Consider the following 27,810-nt stretch of genomic DNA (forward strand, 5'->3'; position numbering starts at 1 on the left):
CTCAGAAATCCACCTGCCTCTGCCTCCCAAGTGCTGGGATTAAAGGCGTGCGCTACCACGCCCGGCTCTCTTCAAATTCTAAGAGGAATATAGAAGAGAGCAGAGTGAGGAGATAACCACAGAAAATGGTACAAACTTATGAAAATAAAACATCACCATTTTATTTATATATATATTTAGCATCCATTATTTTGTTAACTACAAACAGTCTGAAAATGTTAATTACGAGGACTGAGGCTGTGGCTTTACTGGTACAAGCACATGCTTAGTATATATGCAGCCCTGAATTGAATACCCAGGACAAGACAAAAACTAATAATGGCACAGTGTCTCTAGAAATATTATAGAACTATATATGACTCCTTCTCCTACTATAATTCATTAAAAAAGATAATAGATTACTAAGAACCTGTTATTGGAGAGTTACTGTGATGAGCACTTTAAGTATTAGGATATTTAGATCACTTTTGTAAACTCCTTAGAAAAACAGGACATTTCAAATAAGAGCCACATGAGAATAAAACAGTTTTCAAGAAAAGACCGCATATAACAGATAATACATTATAGAGCTATGAATTCAGAAAGTCTTAGGTAAAGAGAAGCAATTAAGATTATTCTGGATTATAATACTGGTATAATCAAAAATTTAGAAAGGGTCAAAGTACTAAGCATGTATATGAGACCAAAGTGGACAACAGCACTCTGACAATAATCATCTTTCACATCATTAATGCACTGTTTTTATTGGTACATATTATCTAAAATTGTGGGGTCATAACATTTTCACATGTGTGTGATACACTTTGAACACATTCACCCTACTGGAAGAGACTTCAAAGATACCCTCTTACCCTTTACCCCATCTCTTTAACTTGGCACAAATATGTATGTTAGAGTTGATTTTGCTATAGCAACAGACATGAGACTAACATGTGGTTTATGATGCTCACTTACACACAAGTAAGCTACAATTCTCAATTATTTCTCTAGACCTATGTAATTAACTATAAAGATACATATATCATTTATATATTAAGTAGCTCCTAAAAGAACAATGGTAGAAATCAATTATATTTAGTTTTGAGACTTTTTAATATAAAGGTATTCCAGAAACAGCACTAACCCAGCCAATCCATCTAAACATTACTAATGATCTTTAAGTTTTACCTCTGACAGCTTTACAGCATGCCTCCTGCCTAATCGTCCAGCTTCCTTCATTTTAATCATTGTTTTGTGACCTGTTATTTAAATATAACCCTTCAAGAATCCCCCTTTAAATATCCAGGCTCTTTTTTTCTACATTTTTGCCTGAAACAAGTTTCTTTCCATATCAATAATTAAATCCACAAAGTCTCCGAAGCCTCTCTGATTTTTTTTTTTTTTTATGCATTCAATACCTACATTTTCTGCTCCATGTTGATCACTTCAGACATTTCACCTGAAGTGATGATGGATGCTAGGGACTAACATTCACTGAGAAATTATTTACCTGACAGATACTGTCCCACAGCCCTTACAAAGTCTGACTTATTTAACAACCATCATAATTCCTTAAGTTAGGTATCAGTTGTGTCCTTATTATAAAGATGGGGAAACAGGCACAGAATTTGCCACAGACAATAAATAAAAGTACTTGGATTCAAACATAAATTGAGTCTGGCTAATGGCACATGGCACCAAAGAAGCAGGCTTGCAGCATCTCATCTCGGATACAGGCACACATTAGTCAGTGTTCTATCACTGTGACAAAACACCAGAGATAGTCAACTTATTTTGACTAGTGGTTTTAAAGATTTCATTCCATGGTTGCTTGTCATGTTTGCCTTTGGGTATTAAATATTTCCATAGGTTGGGATAAAAGTAAATTAAACAAGCATTAAGAAGTTAGTACAATTCTTAAATACAGTAAGAACCTACAGACAATATTTTGCCTCCTTCTTTATGAATTCCCATATAGAGAGTTATCCATTACAAAATTTCAGAACCTATGCAACTGCAAACCTGGTAGGTTGGTACTGCAATTGTAAAATAAGACATAGTCATTCTGTGTTTTCACAGAGCTTTTTGTTAAGTAATTACTTATATTGCTTTAGTGACTCAAACTAAATAAATCAGGTTTAGGGGCTGGAGAAATGGCTAAACAGTTAAGAGGACTGACTGCTCTGCCAAATGACTTAGGTTTGATTCCCAGCACCCATTCTGTGGCTCACAATCATCTGTAATTCTAGTGCCAGGGTATCTTATACCCTTTTCTAGCCTCTATGGATACTGAATGTACATGGTGCACAGAAATATATGCAGGTAAGACATTTATACACATAAAAATAAATCTCTAAGTTTTTGAAAAGGTTTTCTATCTGACTTATTGTCACATGATCTTTTAAGGGAACTTACCTGGCCTGTTGCCACATAGTCTTTCAAAGGATGAATAGCCAGACACAGAATATCATCATCATGACCCAAGTAAAAACGCTGTGTGTTCTGTTGTCTATTATATATGACACCTACTGCTGCCACATGGTACACAATTTCACCAATTTGAGTGTAGAAAAGATTACTTCGACAGTCATAACCTCTGTAACTAATGCAGAAAACAAATCATATACAACACATTTCAATCTTTCATCTGATCAATATCTAACACACAGAGAAGTAAGTATCACTTGGATCAATTAATTTTCAGGCTTAATGAAACTGAATAATTAAAAAATACCAGCTTCTTAGAATGTACATACTGTTATAAGCTTCTCAGATTACAGATAGCTAAATGTAGGCTAAAGTATTGAGTGGAAAAAAAAAATCAGGTCCAGAAAAGGCATCTCTGGTTTCCTAATAATTGCAAAAACACTACATTTGCATTCTACAAAGTAAAACCACTTCTTTTTTATACACAGTTAGATAAAGAAAGAATTTATATTTGTATTCAGGTATTTCTGGAAGTAAATATTCTTTATAGGGGAAGGGAATGACACTTAGGGCAAAGGGAAGAGCAAGAAAAGAGAGAGGAGGGTTTCAAACAGCACTTTGTTATGCATTGTTGAACTGTGGCTACGTAATACATGTTCCAATAGTAACCGTAAGCAAGCAATTAGAATATACAAACAGTTAAAATAATCTCATCAATGGCAACCTTGCATTATGCTTCAAAGAAGTTCAATTCACACAACACAATGTAACAAAAATACCACCTAGTTTAACACAGGAAGCAAAATACTCTTTTTTTTTCTTGTTCAAGATTTGTTTTACATATATGTGTATGTGTGTGTGTCTGTCATATGTGTGTAGGTGCTTTTTGAGGCCACCTGATGTAGGTTTTAGGAATGGAACTTAGGTCCCATGGAAGAGCAGAAACCTTCCTAACCACTAAACCATCTCTCTAGCCCTGGAAATACATTTCATAAATAACTTCTTTTCAAATTCGTAGAAAGTATTTCCAGTCTGGTGAGAAAATGTGTGCTTGCTGAGAGTAGAAACTTGTTGCTGTGGAGCTGAAATGTGAGGCCTATACATTATGTGCTCTAAGGGACTCCAGAAACTAGGAAAAATGGGCTAAACATTAAATCCTAAACCGTCAGGCAAAGGGTATTAAGTGCAAATTTAAATTCAAACACACAAATGAAATATAGTATTCTATACCCATGAATAAAGTGTAATCGAATACTATTTCCTGGAGCACGTTCTCTTCGTTTAGAAGTAGCACTTTTCTGCTTCTCTTTGCATTGTTCTTTAAGTTGAGGTAGATCTTCTTTGTAAACCTTAAAAATATACATAGAAATATGATTAATGTAAGTACTAATAAATATGCTCATATACTTAATATAACTTTCATACGCTGATAAGAGAACACTTGGAATTTAGTGCTCGGAGAGCTTTCTATGAGTCATAAGGAAACATTAAAGGCGAATGTGGTAGTCTCCTGTGACAAAATTCGAAAGGCAAACAGAATATAGGCTTCTTTAGTACATCAACAATTTAATATAAAAGAACATTTTATGTAAGTGTGCTATGATGTTCAAAGGGGGAAACTGAAAGAGCTACCCAATACTGGAGAAAATAAAGCCATAAAACTCATGATAGATAAAAGTAGCAGAAATCAAGATGAAGAGACTGGACTTTGGGGGACTTTACCTGCCGGTGGTAAGTAAGCTGTGTCTCTAGCTCAATCTCAGAATCCAGTTCTGGAACATCAGACAGGTCTGAATCTGATTCATCACTGTTGGACTCAGCCAGACTTTCTGTAAATGTTTAAAACACAAAACGTCATTTCTTTAAAAGATTTACTTTCAAAACAACAGTGTAAAATTAATGATTAAGAGGTGACTCGGGGGGCTGGAGAGACGGCTCAGTGGTTAAAAGCACTGTCTGCTCTTCCAGAGGTCCTGAGTTCAATTCCCAGCAACCACATGGTGGCTCACAACCATCTGTAATGGGATCTGATGCCTACTTCTGGTGTGTCTGAAGACAGCGACAAGTGTTCTTGCATACATAAAATAAATAAATCTTTTTTTTTTCTTTTGAGACAGGGTTTCTCTGTGTAGCCCTGGCTGTCCTGGAACTCACTTTGTAGACCAGGCTGGCTTTGTACTCAGAAATATGCCTGCCTCTGCCTCCCAAGTGCTGGGATTAAAGGTATGCACCACCACCACCTGGCAAAATAAATAAGTCTTAAGAGAGAGAGAGAGAGAGAGAGAGAGAGATGACTCTGACAGCTTGACAAGGAAACAAGCCATAAAATAGTTAAATGACCTAGTCAAGTGACACTGAAGTCAGTAAACTATACTAACGATTATCTACCCATCCAATCACTAAAACGCGATAGTTCCTTTAAATCCCTCCCACTGACTCCCCGATGGATGCTACACTAACTGTCTGTGCAGATATAATTGCATATAACTTATAATCAACATAAAAACAGCTAAAAATACTATATACAACAGATGAATTGATATTTTCTTGATTTTTTTTAAAGCATATAAAAACCTGGAACCCAGATCTCCAAGATGAAACCCTGTTGGTGCTGCTAGCAGAACTATTATTTTACTCATTTGACAAATTAAATTCCCACCCAAATTCTTCGTCCAGTATCCTCCATGACACCTGACTCTAAAGTAAAGCTAGACATCTATTCTAACAGGAGGCTTCTGCTAGTAGGAAGCTTCAACAGTGAAGCTGCTAGTTTGGAGCTCTGCGTAGGGGCTGTTTACACTTACCTTGGGGTGCTATGTGGAGAGCATCTTTTAATTTTCTCTCAGGAATAAATTTCCACTGAAAGACAGAGTGATCTGCTCCACCAATAGAAATAACCCACTGATAATCATGTGACCATCTGACATTAGTTACGTGAGCTGAATGGCCAATGTATTTTCTAAACTTGGCCCCTGTAACAAAAGTATATCTTTAAATTGATAAAAGGCAATACACACATACACACACACACACCAACAACTATTTTACCTAAACTACTATAACAGCACAACACGGAGTCTGACCAGATGGGAAAATGATCTTAAAATTAGCTAAAAGAACAGATGAATGAACTAAGGGGTGCAAATATTTACTTACTTTACAATATAGTTTAGTAGGAACTACAAAAACTATGAGGTATAAGTTCCTATTGCTGATGACACTATGTACTTTGGACACAGGACCTGGAAGAATAGAGTTAGATGTGACCTAAAAGCCACCTCCCTGATGACTAGCTTTCATAATACCGGGAGGTGCTATACAGGTTTCCAAGGGAAGCAAGCTCAACAGTCCCACCAGCTGTGACACCTGGGAAGCACAACAATGATGATCACAGGAAGACAATCCCTAAAGGTGTAATAGTGACACGTATTTTGGTGGTAACCAACAGCTGTGTAACTGGACTCAAGGTCTCCTTAGCAGGAGAGCAATCATGACTAGTACTGAAAACATACCCAACCACCCATGGCTACTGAGATCACAGATGTCAGAGGAGAACCTACTATTGCCACTTCCCTCAGCTAGGCTCCTAAATGACATCTAATTACTTATCATAGATAAGTGTACCTCCTAATCCACATCAAAGACTCTATTGCATCAAAACACGGGGAGCCCAGTCCCAACTGATATATCTACAACCAACTCCTTACACCTAAGGCTTGGGGAGTGTTGTGAAAGAATTGGAAGAACCCTGGAAGCCTTCTGCAAGACTGAATCTTCTAAATGATAGGAAAGCTTCACCCATGACGTCTCAACAAAATGGCTGCTAAAACGAGACCTGAACAATGACAACATTAGTTGGCATGCTAAAGTAGATGGTGGGAGTGGGGAGTGGGACTGAATGTGGTCCCACTCCTAGAAGAGTTAGAGGCAATTACAAACTACTCAGGGAGGGAGAATCAGTCTTCCTCAGAGATGAGCACCCTAAATCATATCCAACCCCAAGAGGTCAGCCAGAAAAACAAACAAACAAACAAACAAACAAACAAATGAGCAACACTGAACTGTCTTTTTGTATTTATATATTTATTTGCAGATACATTGTAAATATGTGTGTGTAATTTGAAAGGGGGGTCATGAGAGGTGTGGGAAGGAGAAAAGAGAGGAGGAAATTGTGTAATTATATTTTATTTAAATAAAAAAAAATGAAGAAACAGAAAGACAAAACTGTTAGGTGGTAGATGTGCTGGCTCACACCTGGCTCCTAGCAAGGCTAAGGTGTGAAAATCACAAGTTCAAGGCTTGCCTGAGCAACTTTTGTGAGACAATACTTCAAAATACATTGATTTAAAATGGGCTGGGATATATATAATTTACTGGCACAGCATTTACCTAACATGTGTCAGTCTCTGGCTTAGATCCCCATTAGCACAAAAAAATATAAAACAAAACATATGGCACATGCACACCTATATGTGAATGCACACACACACAGACAAAACACACACACACAAAGAAATAGATATATTTAGTTATCAAAGAACATACATGGGCGTGACGTAGGCCCACAAATATGTAGCAGATGTGCAACTTGGTCTTCATGTGGGTCCCAAATAACTCAAGTGGGAGCTATCCCAGAAGCTGTTGCCTGCATGTGGGATATGCTCTTCTAGCTGGACTGCCTTGTCTGGCCTCAGTGGGAGAGGATGTGCCTAGCTTCACGGAGACTTGAAGTGCCAGCGTCAGGTGTTGGGGTGGGGGGATATCCAGAGGGACTCCCACACTTTCAGAGGAGAAGGGGAGGGAAGATGAGAGAGGGACTATAGGAGGGGGTGACCAAGAGGAGGGCAGTGAGTGGAATGTAAAGTAACTAAGTCAAAAAAATAATAATGATAATAATTAAAAAATTGGTTATATAGGAATTAAGAACTAATAAGAACTAGATAAAAGACATTAAGAAAATCAAAAAGAGGCCAAGCACACACCTGTAATCCCTATATTTAAGAGGTAGAAGCCGGGCGGTGGTGGCGCACGCCTTTAATCCCAGCACTTGGGAGGCAGAGGCAGGTGGATTTCTGAGTTTGAGGCCAGCCTGGTCTACAGAGTGAGTTCCAGGACAGCCAGGGCTACAGAGAAACCCTGTCTCAAAACCAAAAAAAAAAAAAAAAAAAAAAAAAAAAAAAAAAAAAAAAAAGAGGTAGAGACTGGCAGATCCAGAACTTAGGTCTAGCCTTTTCAACTATACTAAGTTTGAGGCTAGCCTGGGCTACATGAGAAAAATAAAAAGGAAAAGTAGAGAAGACTGGTTGCATATTTTAAGACGATCGTTGCACTTAATAAATATTATATATTATTTGAACCTACTTAAATATACAAACATTTCAACAAAAGAAGCAACTATATGGGAAAAAGAACTGTGTTTGACACAGAAAGAACATAAAGCTTCCCTGAAAACATCTGAAAATAAAGCTCAGTCTTATTAGGAGAGATTTTAATGAGACCACCAAATATGACCATTTACAGTACCTATATTTGCCAAAGTTAGAAGAAAGTTTGGTAAGGCCAAGTGCCAAAGAGGCTGTGAGTTGAAGGGTATTGATGACATGTTCTGTTTTAGAAAGCAAACTGACATTTTCTTATAATGTTCAACATCCATATTCTCTTTCATCCAACATGCTATAAACCTCTTTGAGAAACTTGCATGTGTTAACAAAAGATTAGAAATGACTCAAATGTCAACTAATGGAAAAATAAATGTATAAACTATAATGGGCACTTACAGTATAACTAGTTTATGGCAATGAAAAACAAACAACCAAAATGTATGTGCAACAATATAGAGGAGTCTTTAAAGAACAGCATTGTAGAATGCCTGGCAATTTGCATGTCCTGTGGTAGAAGACGAGAAACAGGGCTTCACTAGCTAGAAGCACAGCCAGTCTATGCACAGACTCGGAATCACTGATGTTCTCGGAGTAGCTGACATTTTATAGGGAGGAACAGGCAACACGAAGAGGCTGCAGGATGTTGAACTCATTATCAGTGCAGGTGCACAGTATCAATGCTAGCTTGAGCTTCTGTGAAAACCCAGTCCTTCTGGCTGACCAGTTCACTATATACTTGGGACAAGCTACCTCTGCTGTCCTCGTAAACACTGCTACTGAGTTGCACTTTAATATGTGAGTAGTGCCTTTATTAACAAGTCAGATGATAAATCATTACTGCATGTATTATAATGAATTCAAGAATAATTTTTGGTAAAAATTTCATGACTAAAAAGATGACAATAATTTTTAAATTGGCAAAATAAAATTCTTCATCAGTTACTATATACTCTAAAATATTAAGTTGTATAATTTATTTAGATGAGGTAGAAACATAACATCTTTTATGAGAGGGTTAGTTAAAATATTAGAAAAAAAGATACCTTTTCTTAAACATGGATATCGGAATAATTTTACAACTCCATAGTCATCAGCTGTAACTAAAACCTGGCCAACATAATTTCCATCTACTGAGTTTATATCATTGATATCAGAATACTTGGGCCAAATTCCATTGACTTCAAGGCCTGCAACACAGGTCCATGAAGCCCAGTGCATGCCTTTTATTTCTTCTTTGCTTGTCACTTCCTTTCCTCCTAAAAGTAAGAGAGTCTCCAGTTAAGAAATTACTTCACTTGATTCTTTTTACTCAAATATAAATTTTTATACATTACACCTAAATTAGAGAAGAATCCATGAACATATAGTTAAGTGTGGATTAGAACAGGCAAAGGGGAGAGAGGAGAGCAGATGTTGCATGGGGGGTTGGTGGAGGGTAACTGGGAAGTGGGATATCATTTTAGATGTAAATGAATGGAATGATTAATTTAAAAAATTAAATGCTACTAACATTAAGAGAGTTTGAATATAATTATCAATTCAGCAGGCTCATTCACATGGAAAACAGAACTGAAACTCATTAAATTCATGATATAGATTGGTGATACCTGGGTGAGTTATAAGAAAAGCAAAGGATATCTTTCTTCAGAAGTCATTGGGTGTTTGGTTCTGAGGAAGCTAAGGCTGCACTGAGATGAGGGAGGCCCTCCTTTTTGGAACTCTTAGTCTCTGAGCTCTCCTATATCTCCAAGGCCCTCATCCTCAGGACAACACTGAGAAGCCTGCTCCCTGTAGAGCTGCTGCCCCATCAGAGGAGAATGTGGGAACAGAGAAGGAATCTAACGTGTCTATTGATGGCATGGGCTTTGGTCTTTTCTGTAATGTGTTCAATAATCACCCAAAGAAGGAAGGAGAAAAGGAGGGAGGGAAGGATGGAGAGAGGGAAGAATAAAGTAATGGAGGGAAGGCTTGAAAGGCAAAGAGGGATGGAAGGGAAGGAGGGGAGGACAGAGAGGCAGGGAGGAAGAAAGGGAAGGAAGAAAGGGCAAATGCTCCAACAAAGGGGCAAATCAGGGAAACACTAAAAGAGTATTAAAAAGGAATGATCAGTGAACAGTGATATACACATGCTAGGTAAGAGGACTTTAGGACTCAGTAAATCTTCATTATAAATCAGCAATGAAAAACTTGGGGACAATACATGGACTGTCTTATGCAAGTAGTCTTATTAAATAAGTTCTTTTAAGAGTGATTAATTTACAAAGCACCACAGTAGATGGAGGTGTGGAAGGTCATTTCCAGAGGTGTGGAGTTTTAACTAAGAAGGGTTTAGACTGCTGGTTTCCAAGAGCTGGGAGGAGCACTGTGCTGGGAAGATGCTGTCCAGGGTACTAAGTTCCAGTGTGTAGGATGAGTTCTGAATATCCTTTCTGAATCTGCATGCAGTACAGTAAATGTTATTACTCATATTATATTACTCATGGTGTGGTTAAATTCTGCTAAGAAAGATCTTGAATGTGTCTACTCCACATGAAAATTAAAATAACTGTATTGGGTGACAGATATGCCAATCAGTGTGATAGTGATTGATAATCATTTCATAATGTTCAATATATGTATATTAAAAAAAAAAGTATCACGAAAGGCTGGGCATGTGGCACTTGCCTTTAATCCTAGCACTAAATTTGAGGCCAGCATGGTCTACATAGCCAGTTCCAGTCTAGCCAGAAAACATAATGAGACCCTATCTCAAATTTTAAACATATAGACTTTTGAGGTCAATTACAACTCAATATTCTGGTGGGGAAGAACTCTAAAGATATCTGTCTTCTAGAAAAGACCATGGTACCTGAAATAGCTCAGATTACTCTACCTATAATCAAATATAATTTGCAACTTACTGTTACTGAAAATTGAAATACTAGAGCCATTAAAAGTCTATGCTCTGTATACAATGTGCTAGGGAAGTTTACCTGGCATCTTGTAGAGAAATCGCTTTCCACTGCCATCATTTGTCTGTAAGTATCTACTGTCTGAAGACCAGTCCAAATGAGTGATGAAGCTAAGGGAACCGACACATTCACCGACCTTTTTGTAACGCTGAGCAACTCCATAGATGTCAACCGAGCTGTCATTACAGCCAACAGCAAGGTAAGTGCCATCTGGCGAATATTTTAGTTCATGGATTGCTTCTTTCCTATCTTTAATATGTACAACTTCAGTCATGTCTCTGTAAAAAGAAAAAAAAAACTGTCTGAGTAAAAGTCACAAAAGAATTGTTTTAAAATGTCTCCAAACACAGCGGCTCCATCAAGTATGTACAAACTGTGACACACATGTAAGTAAGGTAAGCAGTATCTGCCTGGGAATAATTATTTTCCTGACCAGAAATAAACAGAAAAAAATGGACGATGCGTTATGTGGTGGTACAGCACTTGCCTAGCATGAAGTCCTAGATTTGAACCTCAGACTGAAAAAAAAAAGTAGAAGAGAAAAATGCTAAATTTCAGTGCATAAATGACCTTATTTTTAAGTACCCTACAGCTCCCTACTATTCACATAATAAAAGATTTAGCCATATTTTTTAGTAATAAAGTTTACTGTAAATACTCAATTTGTGAAATATTCTTAAACAGCATACTTTTCAAACACATTTTTGTAATGAGCAAATGGTCGAACTGACATTTGGGAAGTAAAAAAGTATGAAAGAATGTAGCACTTTGGCAATATATGTCAATGCCTATCTTTATATAACCATCTAGATTGTTTTTATTCATTTTTTCCCCACTAGTGAATTTTATCTTAAATGTTCCCTTTTCTTGTTCCCTTGTTTCCCATAATCTCATTATGTAGCCCAGGCTGGCCTCAAACTTTCAATCCTTCTGCTTCTGCCTCTAAGCACTTGAGTTACAGGCATACACCACCATGCTCAACTTATTTAAAAAAAAAAAAAACAAACAAAAAAACAACAACAACAAAAAAAAAACAGAGTGGAGTTCAGTCATTTTCTCTAGGATGCCTTAAAATGAATTTTCAAAATAGCATGGGTATTAGTAACAGGCATAAAAATGGATTAACACTTAACTTTAACACAATTGAGTTTTCAAACTTTTAAAACCAAAAGGAGTAGGAAAGACAGAGATGCAGGGAAGATGGGCAAGAGGATGGAGAGAGGACCACTTCTCATGGTAGCTGTCTCTCCATGCGGACTCTGCATCTGTCATTTGGAAGGCTCCAGTTTGGCAAGCTCAGAAGCAGAAGCATGTCTTCTACATTTTTAATTTTCTAAATGGAGGAAGACACCACAGCAGGGTAAATCTGTGAGCATATGGCATGAGGCACCAGCTAAGTCTGAAAGAGGAGAGATGGTCCTTCAGGAATAATACATAGTACAAACAAGTACAGAATCACATAGTGGGTGCTCTGTCTGAAGAATGGTGGGCACTACACTATAGTTACAGAATGACAGACACAGAAATCAGTGGGAGGAGCAGAAAATGAGGACACTAACAATAAACTAGTAAGATACAGTGAAGGCAAAGAGAGAGAGGCAGATTCATCTACAGACAAATGACTGTTCAGAAAAAGGACACACTATGTGGAATAGTCGACTGATTATCTTTGCCAAGACAGGAAAATCAATCCTTCATAATTCTGTATTACAAAGGTCTGTCAGATGATCCTGGGCCAAACAGCCCCAATTTGATGCTTCAGCATGTTGAAATACTGGGGACTGTATAGGTAGGCAGTTGTCTCTACAATTTGTTTCCATTCTTGAAGCTGTGTTAGGCTTCCTATATTTTCAGGTAAATTTTATGTCGCTCTCAAAATTCTAATGAGGTTAAAGACTGATTGTAGTCTCATAGCCAACCCAAGCTTGTTTAGCATTGAGAAAGATGATATAGATTTGAGAGGATGGTTTTCAGATAGTATACAAGATAAACCAGGACATAATAGTGTAGAATTGTAAGCCTTTTAAGTCAGATAGATGGTAGAGTGCTTTATCTAAATTGTACCTCATACTATGTAATTTACTTGTCATGACATTTTTCAATTATATCTAGGAGAAAAGGTTTTTTTTCTGTTTGTTTTGCTTTTTTTTATTGGACAGAAAAGGTGAGATGTAGCAGAATTCTCTCTAATTGATTAAATAATAAAGATGACAAGAAGCCAATCACTGGGTGAGGAGGAGGCAGGCCTTCTGGGTCTGAGAGAGGAAGGGGAAACGCACCTCTTGGATGGTGAGGGGAGCAAAAGCAGGCAAAATGTAGACTGGGGACTGTTAGATCTGGTGGCAGAATCCACCAGAATCTGCTACCAGAGAATTTCTAACATAGAATGGTTAGTGAGTTTAGGACAATAAATTCCACACCCAGCAATTGTATTAATTATCTGTTGATTCTAAAAGAGAGGGGGTTGGTGGGCATGCAGACAGAGTCCAGGTTTGCAGAGTGCAATTTTGGGAACTACTGACAGAAATGTTCAACAAAAAAGCTCAAAAAGTTCATCATCACAACCTGGGTGAGAAAAGGGGGAAATGACATCATGCAAGCAAGTTCATCATCAAGGAGTCAGGTACCTTCCCAGTGCCAAGGTCTGGTTGAAAGCTCTAAATAACTCCACAGGCTTTATCTATTTTTTTTTAAGGTTTATTTATTTATTTTATGTATATGAGTACACTGTAGCTGTACAGACATGGTTGTGAGCCTTCATGTGGTTGCTAGGAACAGAATTTAGGACCTCTGCTCGCTCCAGTCAACTCCACTCGCTCTGATCTGTCTTGCTCACTCAGTTCCCGCTTGTCCTGGCCTAAAGATTTATTTATTATTATACATAAGTACACTGTAGCTGTCTTCAGACTCGCCAGAAGAGGGCATTAGATCTCATTGCAGGTGGTTGTGAACCATCCTGTAGTTGCTGGGATTTGAACTCAGGGTCTTCAGAAGAGCAGTCAGTGCTCTTACCTGCTGAGCCATCTCACCAGTCCCAGGCTTTATCTATTTATGATATGCTGGGGACTATGCAGAAAATGCCAATTGAGGTTAAACTGGATAAGTATGTCAGTTCTGAGTCAAGATGGCTACAGTTATGTCTAGCTGAATCCACATAGAAAGATCAAAAGTTTCAGAGACGATAGAGACACAACAAAGATGTATTTAATGGCACTGGACATCTATTCTTATTGAAATCAAATAGGAAGTATATAAAAAACAATTTTAAGAGAAAAATTACAACCCATCCCCTGTATAAACCTACTGTTATTTTTTCACACTGCTAGTCAAACCTAGAGCCTTGTACATGCTGGGCAAGCACCCTACTATTAATTATAGTCACTAAGTTAGGTAAGTTGGCCTCGAACTCACTCAAGCCCGGGAAGACTTTCAATTCATAATCCTCCTGCCTCAGTCTCCTTAACAATTAGGATTACAAGTCTGTACCATCAAGCCCAGTTGTAAAGGAATTTTGTTTTGGGTACATTAAAACAGATCAGAGGGCTGGTGAGATGGCTCAGCAGGTAAGAGCACTGACTGCTCTTCTGAAGGTCCTGAGTTCAAATCCCAGCAACCACATGGTGGCTCACAACCATCTGTAAGGAGATCTGACGCCCTCTTCTGGTGTGTCTGAAGACAGCAACATATAATAAATAAAGAATTTAAAAAAAAAAAAACAGATCAGAGAGCTGGACACTGCACAGCATGTCAAGGATTACAAACTTTAGCCTAAGGAGCAGAAAGCCTTTGGAAAAAGGATGAATGCCAACAATAAGAATTAAAAGGAATCTCTAGAATAAAGCTGGAAGTGAGCTGGAGACTTCTTCCCTGCTGTAGCTTCCACTGTGCCAGGGGTGCTATGTAGGCTGCTGGAGGAGAAAAAGCATCAGCTGTCTTACACAGTCACCCACAGATGAAGGAGGGGCACAGAGGGGCCCACCCACCCTGCTAACTATGGGCTAGTGACATGTATGTTGGGAGAGGGGGACTGTCTTCAGTGATGTAGCCACTAATGGCCCCACTGAGCTCCAGGAGTGGTCCAAACTCACCGTCACACAGAAGGCCCTGGTTATTGCTCAGGGGTCAGAGAACAAAGCAACATGCTATGAGTGTGGGAAAGAGACTTAGAGAGATGAAGAAGGGTTGATGGAGGTGGGAGGAAGCTAAAACAGGGTAGGGAGGGAGCGTAACCAGAATTCACTATATATGTGTATGAACTTGTCAAAGTACAGATTTAATCACTAAAACAACATGGATCTCAATCACAGCAGTGGGTGGTGGTTTGGAGATGGTAAGGAGGGCTGCTCCACTCTCTATTCCATCAATCAGGCAAGGAGATGGGAAAGCCCACACAAGAGTGTAATGGTAAAGCTGGAAGGAAGGAAATTAACTTGACAGCTTCTGTGGAAGTGACTCTTAGACAAGAGAGGCAAAGTAAAGATGAATAAATCATTTCTGGCCTGGGCAACTGAACAGAGGATTACTGAGCTGGAGAAGAAGGATTCTATACACACTGCTTTGTGAGTATGTTGTGGCTCTTCAGCACTGCTTTTCAATGACTGCACAGGATAGAATGAATGTATCTACCTGTAATTCAACATCAACTAGAAACAGTTTAAACAGATTGTTTGTTTAAGACAAGATCTCCCTATGTAGCCTTGGCTGGCCTAGAACTCATTAGGCAGGCCAGACTGGCTTTGAACCTAGCAATTAGACTGCCTTGTTTCTGGACTGCTTGAATGAAAGGCATGTGCCACTGTGCCGTCTTTTAATACATTCCTTAAGCATTTATTAATTACACAAATAAAAGGACATAGGTATTTTGTCAAAGCATAAAGATACAAAATGGAAACAAATACCCTGCTCAGCCACTTCTCTGAGCCTTGAGTTTGCTTAACAACAAAGGCTCACAACCGAAAACAATTCTATCAGCAGGAGTCAGGGCCCCAGGCTTTCACTCACAGCTTAGTCAGCACTGTAGTAAAAAGCATTCTCCTTTTAAATAAAACATTTCTTTTTTATGTATATGTGTGTGTGCTTGCTTGAGGTTTTCTGTGCTACATTTGTGCAGGAACATGCAGAAAACAGAAGACCAAGTCAAACGTGAGTTCTGGGATCCAAACCCAGTTCCTCTGCATAAAGACACATAAAGAACAGCAGCTCTCTTAGTCACTGAGCCATCTCTCCAACCTATTTGCTAAGCATTCTCAATGCCCAAAGATAAAAGTTCTTGAGTTTAATTTTCCAACAAAACTATTTTTCAATATTCATTTAATGAAACTAAAACTTGGAGCACATAAAAAAGAGGAAGGAAAGAATGGATAGTGGTTAAGAGCAATGAGTACTATACATACTAACAAAACAAGAAACCACTGTTTCTGCTTCTACTCTAATTGCATACCTCACTCTAAGGACAGTGAACGACCCATCCTTCATTCCAAGGGCAAGATGGATTCCATCTACATTTACAGCAGCACATCGAATTGGCTCTTCCATATTACATCTTGCTATTAAAGCATGATCTACGAGGCTCCAAATCCTGTACAATTTAATTCAAAAATAAAAAAAATTAATGTATGCTATAAAAATAATTATAAGAATATTTCAGTTAAAATAATCTGGTTTAAAGGAAAACATTTGTCTCTATGAAAACAGCAATATAATTCATGATTAAAATGAAACAGTATCAGAATTTTTCTGTTTTTAAAGAAATACAGCGGGGTCGGTGAGGTGGTTCCTAAGGTAAAAGTGCTTGCAGCCCAGTCCCCAAAGCCCACAGTGGAAGGAGAGAAGCAGCTTCCCAAAGCAGTCCTGGCTTCCGTACACGTCATGGCATTCATAAGCCCACACTCCCACTCTCACATACAAAGGCAAGAACAGGCTTTTTTAGATATAAAAACATACTGACATCACTATGACTCAATTGTTAATCTGAAATAGGTTAGTAATCTCTACCCTAATCAAAAAAAGAGCTATTTACTTAATGTAAGACTGGGCATGTTATTATACGCCTTTAATCCCAGCACTGGAGAGACAGAGGCAGGCAGGTCTCTGAGTTGGTGGCCAGCCTGATCTATAAACAAATTCCAGGTCAGCCAGAGTTATATAGTAAGAACCTGCCTCTAAAAAAGTATATATGTAGGCTTTCAAATGGAGTACTTAAAATATTCAGAGCCTATTCCAGACTATATTAAAAATTATTAAGATAACTAGAAAAGACCTATCATTTGAAAAACAAAGATTATAATTTCAAATAACTTAAACAAAGAAAAATACTAATGAACATCTAACATTCAAATAAGTTATAATAAAACTTCACATCAAAACTTGTGAAAGTGAGACCTAGAAAGATGTCTCAGCAGTTAGAAGAGAGTATGGGTCTTTCAGAGGAGCAGAGTTAAGGTCCTAGCACACACACAGGTAGCTAGAAACCAGCTGTAACTTCAGTTCCAAGGGATCCAATACCCTCTCTCACCTTCAATGGATACTTAACACACATGTAGCATACACATGCACACACACACATAAATAATAAAATAATAAATTGTCACCATGTTAATAGAGTGATGAAACTCAGGGACTACAGCAGAAATATGTAGGGACTATTTAACTACATATGTTATAAAACAAAAGCTATAATTTAATGAATAAGTGTCTGTTTCAAGAGGTTAGAAAAAGATCAGTGAAGAGAAATAGATTTTTTTACCATGATCTTATAAGTGTTATCTTTTTTAAAACTGGAAACTGTTTTATAGAAAAATAATTTTGTATACTAATTCTCTACTCTTTAATATCCAAGATATTTTCTAATTCCTATAAATTTATCTTTTATTTGTGTATATGTGTTTGAGCTCATACACACAGGTATCAGAGGAAGCCAAGAGAGACCTTCAGATACAGTTAGTTGTAAGCTGTCCAACGTGACTGCTGGGAACTAAATTCTTGGGCCACTGAAAAAACAGCAAGCATTCTTATCCACTGAGCTATCTCTCCAGTTCCATTAATTCCCTTTTAATTCCATCAATTTATTTGCATTTTCTTTGGATGTGTCTAGAACTTCAGTCATATTGCCTACGTATAAACGTTGTTTTTCCTAATCACTCTCCTTTACACTCCCAGGCTCCTGCCCAATCACCCCTATTTGGCCATTCTGTGCTAATGCATCTGCCTTTCCTGACCACAAAGTTTCAGTGCTGCAAGATTAACTGCTGCGTTTGCTGAAGACTTCTTGTTCTGTACCACAAGTGTCAGCAAGCACATCCCCTGGGACAAAGCCTGGGACAAAAACATGGCTGCATGTTTTTACAGACTGAGAATTAAGGATGAATTTTACAAATTTTGAATGTTGAAAAGCATAAAAGAATAAAATTTTAAAACACAATATATAAAGTTCAGATTTCATGTCTATAAATAGAGTATTATAGAAACACAGACATACTCATTTGTTTACACATTGCCTACAGCTTACATATATCACACAGATTAGATTTTAGATTAGATTTTAGAACAAATTTTATATTTATTTATTTATTTGTATGTATGTGTACGAATGCCTGAGCACAATGGCAGGTCAGAGGCATTCACAATACACTGAAGGCGTACGATCATAAATACAGTATCAGTTGTAAAGTATTTGTTCTTACGATCTGAATTTGAGATTTCATGGCACTGTCCTTTGTTTACCTAAGAAATGGTTTTCTTACCTGACTGAACGATCATCACTCCCAGTCACAGCCAAAGGCTTAGTAGGGTGGACAGCAAGCGCCCAAAGTTCACCTTCACAATGCCCTTGCATAATTAGGAAAGGTTTATTTCTTTCATGTACAACAATTTCAAAAATTTCACTGTCCTGTGTTCCCACTAAAATGTGGTCACCTCGCCAACAAACACTCCTCACAGATAATCCTGGTAAAAAGAAAAAAATTAGTTCCAATATTGTACTTAACATCACTGCTACAATAATAAAATACACACTTAATTGGAAATTAATTTTTGTATCTTTTATACCTTAGTTGTAAGAGAATAGAAAAGTCTGAATATACACTCCCATTGTCTTCAACTGTTTGTATTCTTTGCCATGTGGATTGATAGATTTTTTTTCACATACATGATTTCTACCCATCCTTTGGATATACTTTTCCCCCTCTCCTTTGCTAGACAGTTCATAGTCAGACTCTGTTTGGAGCCAAGGTCTCACAAGCACTTACAATGGTGAGTGTTCACGACCTGCCTTCAAAGACATTGCATTTTCTGTTTTGTTTTGTTTTTCATAACAACCTGACTTCACACTGTATTTTACTTCTTAAATTGGTTCATCAACATATTTAAGGAAAGAGAATTCATTTTTACTTTATCTGCATTTTCCACAGTTCCTATTGGCCCTTATGAGAAAACATTCCTTTTTTTTATTTATACAACATTGCCAATATAAAAGATACCATATACCTCATAATATTCTCTTGAAAATAAAGGTAAAAATGAATAAAATTATTTTGTAAGCTTCAAAATAATGCTTATCAAAAACTAATGAAAACAGCAGTGACTAACATCTAAAGGCTTATTAAATACTGAATTTTCTAAATAATTCATGTGTATTAATCAATCTAATAGTAGGAGATATTTGTAGTGATTTTAATTTACAGATGAAGCTAAACAATTAGACCAGTTACATCACTCTCCAGTAACACAAATATAATTTAAATATATTACAAATAAATATGATCTAAATGTATTACTTCCAATATTAGACTTACAATTCAATGACATTAGTGACCAGTAATTACTATTAGACTTATAATTCAATGACATTAGTGACCAGTAATTACTAATATGTTACACTGAGAACCGATTTTATTATGTCTATTTTTACATCCCCTAACTTCTGAAAAAGCAAGTTTTGTGTAGAGGGAAAATAGCTTAAGTCATCATTAACAAAAGTTTACCAATTCCCAATATATCTTATTTGCACAATTATTTGGCAAATAGTTCTATTTAGCATTGTCACAGTAAAATATTTTCAAAATCCACAGTTTAAAAGAATAAATGTCTATCAAATGTTTTATTTTAGCAGGCATTAGACACACAAAAGGATCTTTGTCATACATAATAGCACAAACTATCAGCAAAACTCCTCTAGATGGAATATAGAAAACATATGTGTACACGAAGTAAGACAACCATTGCTTTACTTAAAATTAGCTTAGCATAACTCAGTCATGTTATTATTACCTTTGTATCCCTGTTCTGTTTCCCTGAGATCAATCACAGTAATTGGTTTAAAAGTTAAATCCCAAAGACGAATACAGCCATCTCTGCCACCAGTAGCAAAGCCTTCTTCACAAGAATTCATACTAAAAATCCCTGCCTAGGTGAAGGTAGAAAATGACTTAAAAACATGAACTTCTTAAGAACATCTGCTAAATAAAGGTAAAAAAATCCATTCAGCAATATTTTTAATAAAATACAAACAAACAAACAAACAAACAAGCCAGAAAACATACCAAAAAAAAAAAACCTAAAATACATCATTAGGAAGTCAATATATAATTGAGACAGTATTTAATAAAATGTACATAACACAAAAGAAAATTAAATATTATACTGTATATAAAATTCTAAAAGGCAAAACTATAAATATAGTAAATAAATGCAAAAAATCATAATGCTCATTTGACTTTTAACTAAGACCTTGTCACATACGATAAAGAAAACCAAAAACCATAAAGGAAAAACTTTTACTTTTTTGTGTATAAGTGCAGTAGTAGGGGTTGAACACAGGAATCTACAATGCTAGGCCAGTATTCTCTCCCTGAGCCACTGCCCTGGCTCTTAACTGCAATGTATATACTGAAAAAGTATATATCTCTAATATATACATGAACAAAACCCCAGTACAACTAACCAGAGAAGAATAAAAGGCAAAAAGGATAATTAATAAAAAAAGGAAAATTCAAGGAAGTTAACATTTTTCTCCCAGATGATAAGCAAAAATTTACAACATTCTATACTGAAAAATGTTACAGAAAAAAAAAAACTAGTGTTTTTATATACTAAAGGATAAAATATGAACTGTCACACATTTTGTGAAAAAAATTACATTTTTGTCTCCAGACATTTCACACAGAGCAAGTCATTCATAAGTGGTTCTTTAGAACACCAGTACTTTCCACTTGAAAATCTCTCCTAACCCCCTACATATTGTTGGAGGAGTGATGATTCAATTGCTAAACAGCTTAAATATAAACCACACAAAACTTTTACTAATACATTTTTGTGAGTTAACTATATGAAAATCTTATGAATTAAAAAAAAATTCCAGGGACTAGAGAGATGGCTCAGGGGTTAAGATCACTGGCTGGTCTTGCAGAGGACCTGGATTTAAATCCTGTCACCTACGTGGAGGCTCACTCACACTGGTGTGTAACTCAGTTCCAGAGGGTCCTACACCTTCTTCTGGCCTCCAAAGGTACTAGGCACACACATGGTGTACAGTTACACATATAAGCAAAAATACCCATATGCACAAAGTAAATAATCATTTCACCAACTAAAAAATTAAATCCCTTCTGCCCTAGCTTTTTTCCTACATGTTCCCAAATTGCCTACTGGTTAAGCTGGCCTTAACCACACTAGCTTTATTTTAATGCAGCTAGTCAAGAAAACTCTATGGCTAAAGTCAAAAAGCTTTACTCAGCACTACTCTGAAAAATACACTGTTATAACAACAGTTTTAAGAAGATGATAATTATACTAATTTAATAAATATGTAAGAGTCTAATTACATGGTTCTTAATTAAAATCAACTAAACTGTTAGAATAACATTTAAAAAAAAAGAAACTGAGCTGACTAGAGATAGGCTATATTAGATAGCTTGTTTTAAGAAAGTTAAGTGGTAAACTGCTAAAAGTGTTTAAATTATTCAAATATACTTACAGTATGGGCTCCTTGTATTGTTCGTATAAGATTGATTCCTTTCCAAACATATATATCCCCATTGAGTGCACCAGAATATGTTAATTCATCCCGAGCACAGGCTAGGCACAATATCGTCTGAAGGTCACCTGTTTTACCAAAAACTCCTCGTTTTGGGGTCAGAGCATTTCCACACAAACTCCAGAACTAAAATGTATACATTATAAGCATATTATCAAATAATGCTTATAAAACCAAATCCTATATTTTCAATAATTCAATACTTATCTATGGTAGCAGACTAGAAATTGCCTAGGTAGTTGTCTTATGATGATAAAATAGCATTCAATGTTTATATTTTCATCCTAGGGTTGTCATAGCTGTTTTAGCAGATTAGTCACCAGTTTCAATCTTTATTGTAAGTGTAAGGAATCTGAACTAACATTTTCTTTAAAGCTATTTTTGGTGGGGAGAGGGATGAGAGTGGAGGGCAAAGAAATGGATGGGGGAGGAATAACTAACATGAAAGATATCTGAAAAAGCCATATGGAAACATACTGTTTCATAAGTTCTGTGTGTGTGTGTGTTTGTGTGTGTGTGTGTGTGTGTGTGTGTATTTTCACATAAAAGAATCACCCTTCACAGGAGATAATATTCCTCCCAGAAGCCAAAGGATGCCAAATAAAAAGCCTAGTGCCAAGCATAATTGTTCTTGAGCTGTTGGTCAGATGTGCCTTAGATATCCCCAAACCAATATAGGCTACTGCCACTCCTTCTGGTTGCCCACCAGAACTTGATAGTAAGACTCTATTGCTGAAGATAACATACCCTTTGGACACAGGTCACATAGAAATCAGGTAGGTACTAACCAGAAAGTTTTCTCCCTGCTTGTTACCTTTCATGGCATCAGAAAGTGTTACATAGACCTCTGGGAGGGAAAAGCCACCAGTCTTGCCCCGCTGTGAACCCCATGACTATAATAATGATCAGCATGCCTGGAGCGCATGGATGTTAAAGAGCTAACTAACCACTTTTTGATTTAAGGTTCACTTCACAAGAGGAAACAAATGCCTAGTGCTGTTAATCTGGCCATATACCTATAACTGGGGAACTTACAGGACAAGACCCTGGAATAAGCCTGCTTATATTATTTTGCCAAATGGACACTGTATCAAAGAAATGGATGGAAGAGGAAAAACTAACATGAAAGATATCTGAAAAAGCCATATGGAAACATACTGTTTCATAAGCTCCCTAAGGGTGTTTATGTGTATTTGTGTGTGTGTGTGTATGTGTATTTTCACATCTGCCATCTAGATGTGTATCTCTATGTACAAAAATTAGTGCAGACATCATCAAATAAGTCTCTTTGTGCAGTGATGACAGTAAACACAGACACTATCACTGTGCAGGCAATAAGTGTCTGTGGACTGCCCAAACACAAATGGGACATCTACAACACTCCAAGCCTTGGGAATCAGTGTCAAAAAGGGGGAAAGGTATAAGAGCCTGAGGTCAAGAAGGACAGGATGGAAACAGTGACTTCTGGAAAGAACAGAGCTGCTGAACTCTTAAACTCACAGCAGCTGTGGTTGCATGCTTAGCTAAGACCTGCAACCAAGCCAGTCACTGTTCTAGCATGAAGAATGCAGGGACTCAGGAGTCCTTCTTCCTACAGGTTATGTCTTCTAGTGGAGGGAGAGTCAGGGTTGTTTTGTTTTGTCTGTAATGGCATGGATGCCAGTAGTTCAACCATGCTTCAGTGGATAGCACACCCCTGATTATATGGGCATCACAAATTGGTCTCATGCCGTTATTTAAAAATAAAAAAAAAAAAAAAAAAAAAAACAACAACAGACAAGGGCGGGAGTAGTTGGAGTGGAAGGAGATGGGTCTGGGAGAGGAGTCGAAGTGAATATGATCAAGGTGGGTGTGTGTGTGTGTGTGTGTGTGTGTGTGTGTGAAATTCTCAAAGAATCAATAAAAAGAATATTTCAAAAGAGCTGTGTTTTCAAAAAAATCTATAAGCAATTTAGGTTAAAAAGTTGGGAGTGAGTTAGAAATGAAAAGGAAGATAAAGGCTGGGAATATAGCTCAACGGAAAGTCATTTGCCTAGTGTATACAAGGCCCTGGTTTCAATCTCCAGAACCAGAGGTAGAGAAAAAAGCACAAAGCACCATCTCAGGAAAATGGGCCAAATGTTATGTCAAATCTGGTGTAAAAGGTTAAGATGGGGAGAGGACAGAAAGAAAGAATCTATGTTGCTCTCATGGATAATTTCAACCTGAATAACAGCTTTATAAAACTTAAAAATAAGATATGCATTACAAATAATCTACTTATCCTTATGAGAAGATAAATTCAAGCTTGAATTGTTATAGCCAGACTTATTGTTTTATTATACAATAAATTTTTATAGTTTGCACAGAGAAAAACCCTAAACATGATAAGGCAGGGTCTCTTATACACAGAATAGTTCTATATAAAGAAATTAGGTGCCCAAAATATTATTTTAAAAGTAAATTACCATGTAGTATATTTTTAATATTATATCCTTAAATCTTAAAGTCTGAAGCTTAACAGAACTAAAACTTATGATACTTATCTATTCACATAACTACTGAGTACTTTAATGTGTGAAATTCAATGACTTCTAAACCTAAAAGAACCATCTATAATTTATATTCACAAGAACAGCTGGCTTTGTTCTTTCACCCAGTCCCAGTCTGATGCTATTATTTCTCTTCTTGCTCTGTGAATCTCAATCTTGACCTCCCATTAGAACCACCTGGGGAGATTTACAATTCCCGAACACTCCCTGAGATAAAATGAAATACAATCTTTGAGGGATAAAGTCTAGGTTTACAAATGCCTTTGAGACTCAGCAGGAGCTAAGTCCTCTGTTCTAGAATCCAGATCAGTCTTGTCAAATAGAATCTCAGTGAAAATGGAAATCTCTCTCCTTTCTCTACATATATATGTGTATATATGATTAAATACATGTGTGTAAAATATACATATGCATGGTTTCCAATACAATGGACCCCAGAAACATGTGGCTCTTAAGTATTTGAAATGTGACTAATGATTGAATAAATGAATTTTAAATTTCACTTTATTTGAGTTTACATTTAAATTCCTATATGTCCTAGTACATACTGTACTTGGCAGTTCAAATTTAGATCATATTTGGGACTTAGTTTCCTCGCTAGTTCCACTGGCATAAAACTTACTAGTCATTGTCACTACTAAAGGAAATGTAATTTATAATATAGTTTGATCTCAGAAGATGAGTTCTTAAAAAAAAAAAGTTTTAGCTTCATTTACAATGTAAGTCATAAGATTTCTTTATAGTTAATTTAGACATATTACATAATATATAATTATAATATATAAATTAAACATTAAATATGTTTAGCACACAGCTGGTAAATTAATATACACACATATACATATATCTCAAGTATATACATATATCAAGAATTATCTTAGAGGGTGGAGGGAATAGGGTTTTTTTTTTTTCTTTTCGGAGGGGAAACCACTGGGAAAGGGGATATCATTTGAAATGTAAATAAAGAAAATATCTAATAAAAAAAAGAATTATCTTAGAAAAAGACAAAGATCTCTATCTTCCTAGTGTTAAAATCTATGCCTAAAGCCTCGGGGAGTGAGTGGAGGAGACAAACAGACAAGCCTGTCAGAAGACAGATTCTCACTCACTAGGAATTAACTGTCTCAGGAGCAACTATGTAAGACAATAGAAGGGAAACAAATATTTGTCGTTTGTACCAGGCACCAGTGATTTAAAGCTAACTGTAAAAATCTGTTTGGTTGTTATCTCTTAGAAGCCTGTTCTTTTCTAAAGAGAGACAGAAAGAGAGTGGATCTGGAGGCCTCTCCAGAGGTGGGGAGGAGAGGGAGGAGGGGGTTATAATCAGGATATACTGCATGAGGAAAGGATTTATTTTCAATAAAAGAAAAAAAATGTAAAAAAAAATGAATATCATCACTGACTTTATAGGCTTCAAGACCTAACTATATAGTAAAATAAAACCTATAGCTTGTACAAGCAAATATACAGTATCAAGGTAACAGTCCCTTGACCATGAAAAGCATTTGAACAGATGCTGCTAGGATTGTAATTACTGCAATAGCTTCAAAATGTGAAAAAACAACCAAACCTCAAAGTGGTTAAATGACTCCCATGGGTTAAGCGTCTAGTAAGTAGAGGTGGTGACTATCCATGTTGCTTCTATGAGACAATGTTATCTCTGCAGATGAAAAACTCTTAGATGCTTGGTTTCCTGCTCACAATAGATTCTACCTCATTAGACTATTTCCTTATGGATATTACTTATCACTGCCCTTTAAAAACTTATGCCCTTATAATGTCTCAAATAACTACACAAGTACTTGCTAGACAGGACATGAGTAATAAAAAGTTGCATTTTAAAACAAGTCCTGTTAGAATTCCATAACTATCTTAAGTGGCTAATGGGGTAATGAATATGTAGCAACAGGCAACTAAACATGACTGCTATCAAAGAGGGACCTTCTTGTACCTTGATGTGTTTTACACCACAGCTGACGAGTTTATTTGGCTGGTACAAATCCCAAGAAATATCAAATATCTGTAAACAAACCAGATCAATGGTTAAAATATTTTCAGTATCACTTAAGAAGCCTGCCCAAACAATTAAGTGGGCTAAGCCCTCATCTATCAGAAACTACATATGACACTCTCAATAATAATCAAAATCCTACATTTCAAAAATCTTATGAGAAAAAAATAAGAATGGTAATAAAGAGTAAAAGCAATTTATTATTTTGATTAACTTTACAGAGAACTAGTAAAGTAAAATTTAACATGTATTTCTTTTTAGTTTTTAAAGAATATTTTGACCTAAGAAAATAACATGAATGGATCAACAGAAATAGAATATGAGGTTGATGCCTGAGAATTTTTACAGAGGCAAAATTCCAAATGGTGTAGCAATACATAATTTTAAATATATATGAACAACATCATTTTTCCCTTAACCATAATATATATGCAACATACTGTTAAACCAAACTAAACAGACCATATAATTTTAAAGGTTGATATCTGAATAATTTGTTTTCATATTACAATTCTTCAAATAGTACAAATTAAGGATCTGTAGTTCTTATCATATTTTTAAAAATCTGTTTAAAAAAGAAAAAAGTGTATTTTTCACTGAAGCAAGCAGAGATAAATTCCAAGCTAATGTTGTACACAGTGGATCATGTGTTTTAGTCCTATGGTAGGTATGTAATCTCACATTTTTTATTTGATTTTTATTTATGTGCATGTATATGTAGACACCTTTACCTGCTGAGCCATCTCAACAGGCCACAATCTAAGATTTTATGGGTATTAATAATTATGTAATTTAAACTGTACTTTAAAAGTTTCATTAATGTTTCACATTTAAAGTTCGCCCATCTAAAGTATAAAAACCAATGGGTCTTAGTATGTTCACAGAAATGTTCAACTGTAACTATACTTGGTTTTAGAAAATTGTTATCGGCTAAGAAATTTATTCTACCATTTCCCTTCCCACCCCTTCCTCTCCCCTATAACTGTATGACATTTTACAAATTGTGTGACTCTTATTACCTATGGTTACGTGACAATGACAAGACACAGAAGACCCTGTGAATGCTCAGCCAGTCTTTTCCCGTCAAGTATTCATTAGAACACCCAAAGGAGAATACTCACTCTGTCTGTGTGACCAGGAGCCATAGACAGCATTCTCCCCCTTTTCCAGTCCCAAACACACACTGCATTCTTTGAATCGAGTCCAACTGAAACCAAGCGCTGGGTTTTGTCCAAGAAATTCAGGCGGGAATAAAAAGACAACTCAAATAACTACCAAATTATAAATAGCAAATACGTTCTACTTGTAACATCAAAATATATGCATTCATATTTCAGATGCCCTTTAAGGCAAAAAGATCTATTCATCCCATTGATATTTGTACATGCATTTAGTTTGTCATGCTAAGTAAAAAGAAAAACTATCAGTTTTGGGGCTGGTGAGATGGCTCAGCAGGTAAGAGCACTGACTGCTCTTCCGAAGGTCATGAGTTCAAATC

The 27,810-nt window shown here is 36.5% G+C and overlaps 1 protein-coding gene across 11 annotated transcripts in view; it reads right to left on the reverse strand.

Annotated features, from left to right (window-relative positions):
- Positions 1–27,810, reverse strand: part of Eml5 (EMAP like 5) — a 119,024-nt gene that overhangs the window by 71,167 nt on the left and 20,047 nt on the right. For 10 of the 11 annotated variants that reach the window (XR_004114718.1, XM_031357752.1, XM_031357754.1 and 7 more), the window contains exons 3-14: positions 27,434–27,532; positions 26,253–26,321; positions 21,711–21,896; positions 20,006–20,141; positions 18,481–18,682; positions 16,179–16,316; positions 10,760–11,016; positions 8,831–9,043; positions 5,211–5,378; positions 4,129–4,235; positions 3,637–3,755; positions 2,395–2,581 (exon numbers count right to left, since the gene is read on the reverse strand). Coding sequence is in view for 10 of the 11 variants with exons in the window: in XM_031357752.1 (XP_031213612.1) it covers positions 2,395–2,581; positions 3,637–3,755; positions 4,129–4,235; positions 5,211–5,378; positions 8,831–9,043; positions 10,760–11,016; positions 16,179–16,316; positions 18,481–18,682; positions 20,006–20,141; positions 21,711–21,896; positions 26,253–26,321; positions 27,434–27,532 (1,881 nt within the window). In the remaining variant the exon portion in view is untranslated. Of the gene's footprint in view, positions 1–2,394; positions 2,582–3,636; positions 3,756–4,128; positions 4,236–5,210; positions 5,379–8,830; positions 9,044–10,759; positions 11,017–16,178; positions 16,317–18,480; positions 18,683–20,005; positions 20,142–21,710; positions 21,897–26,252; positions 26,322–27,433; positions 27,533–27,810 lie in introns of those variants that run through there. The other variant, XM_031357758.1, reaches the window with a different exon arrangement.

Source organism: Mastomys coucha, unplaced genomic scaffold (assembly GCF_008632895.1).
Source record: "Mastomys coucha isolate ucsf_1 unplaced genomic scaffold, UCSF_Mcou_1 pScaffold6, whole genome shotgun sequence".
NCBI classification, from domain to species: Eukaryota; Metazoa; Chordata; class Mammalia; order Rodentia; family Muridae; genus Mastomys; species Mastomys coucha.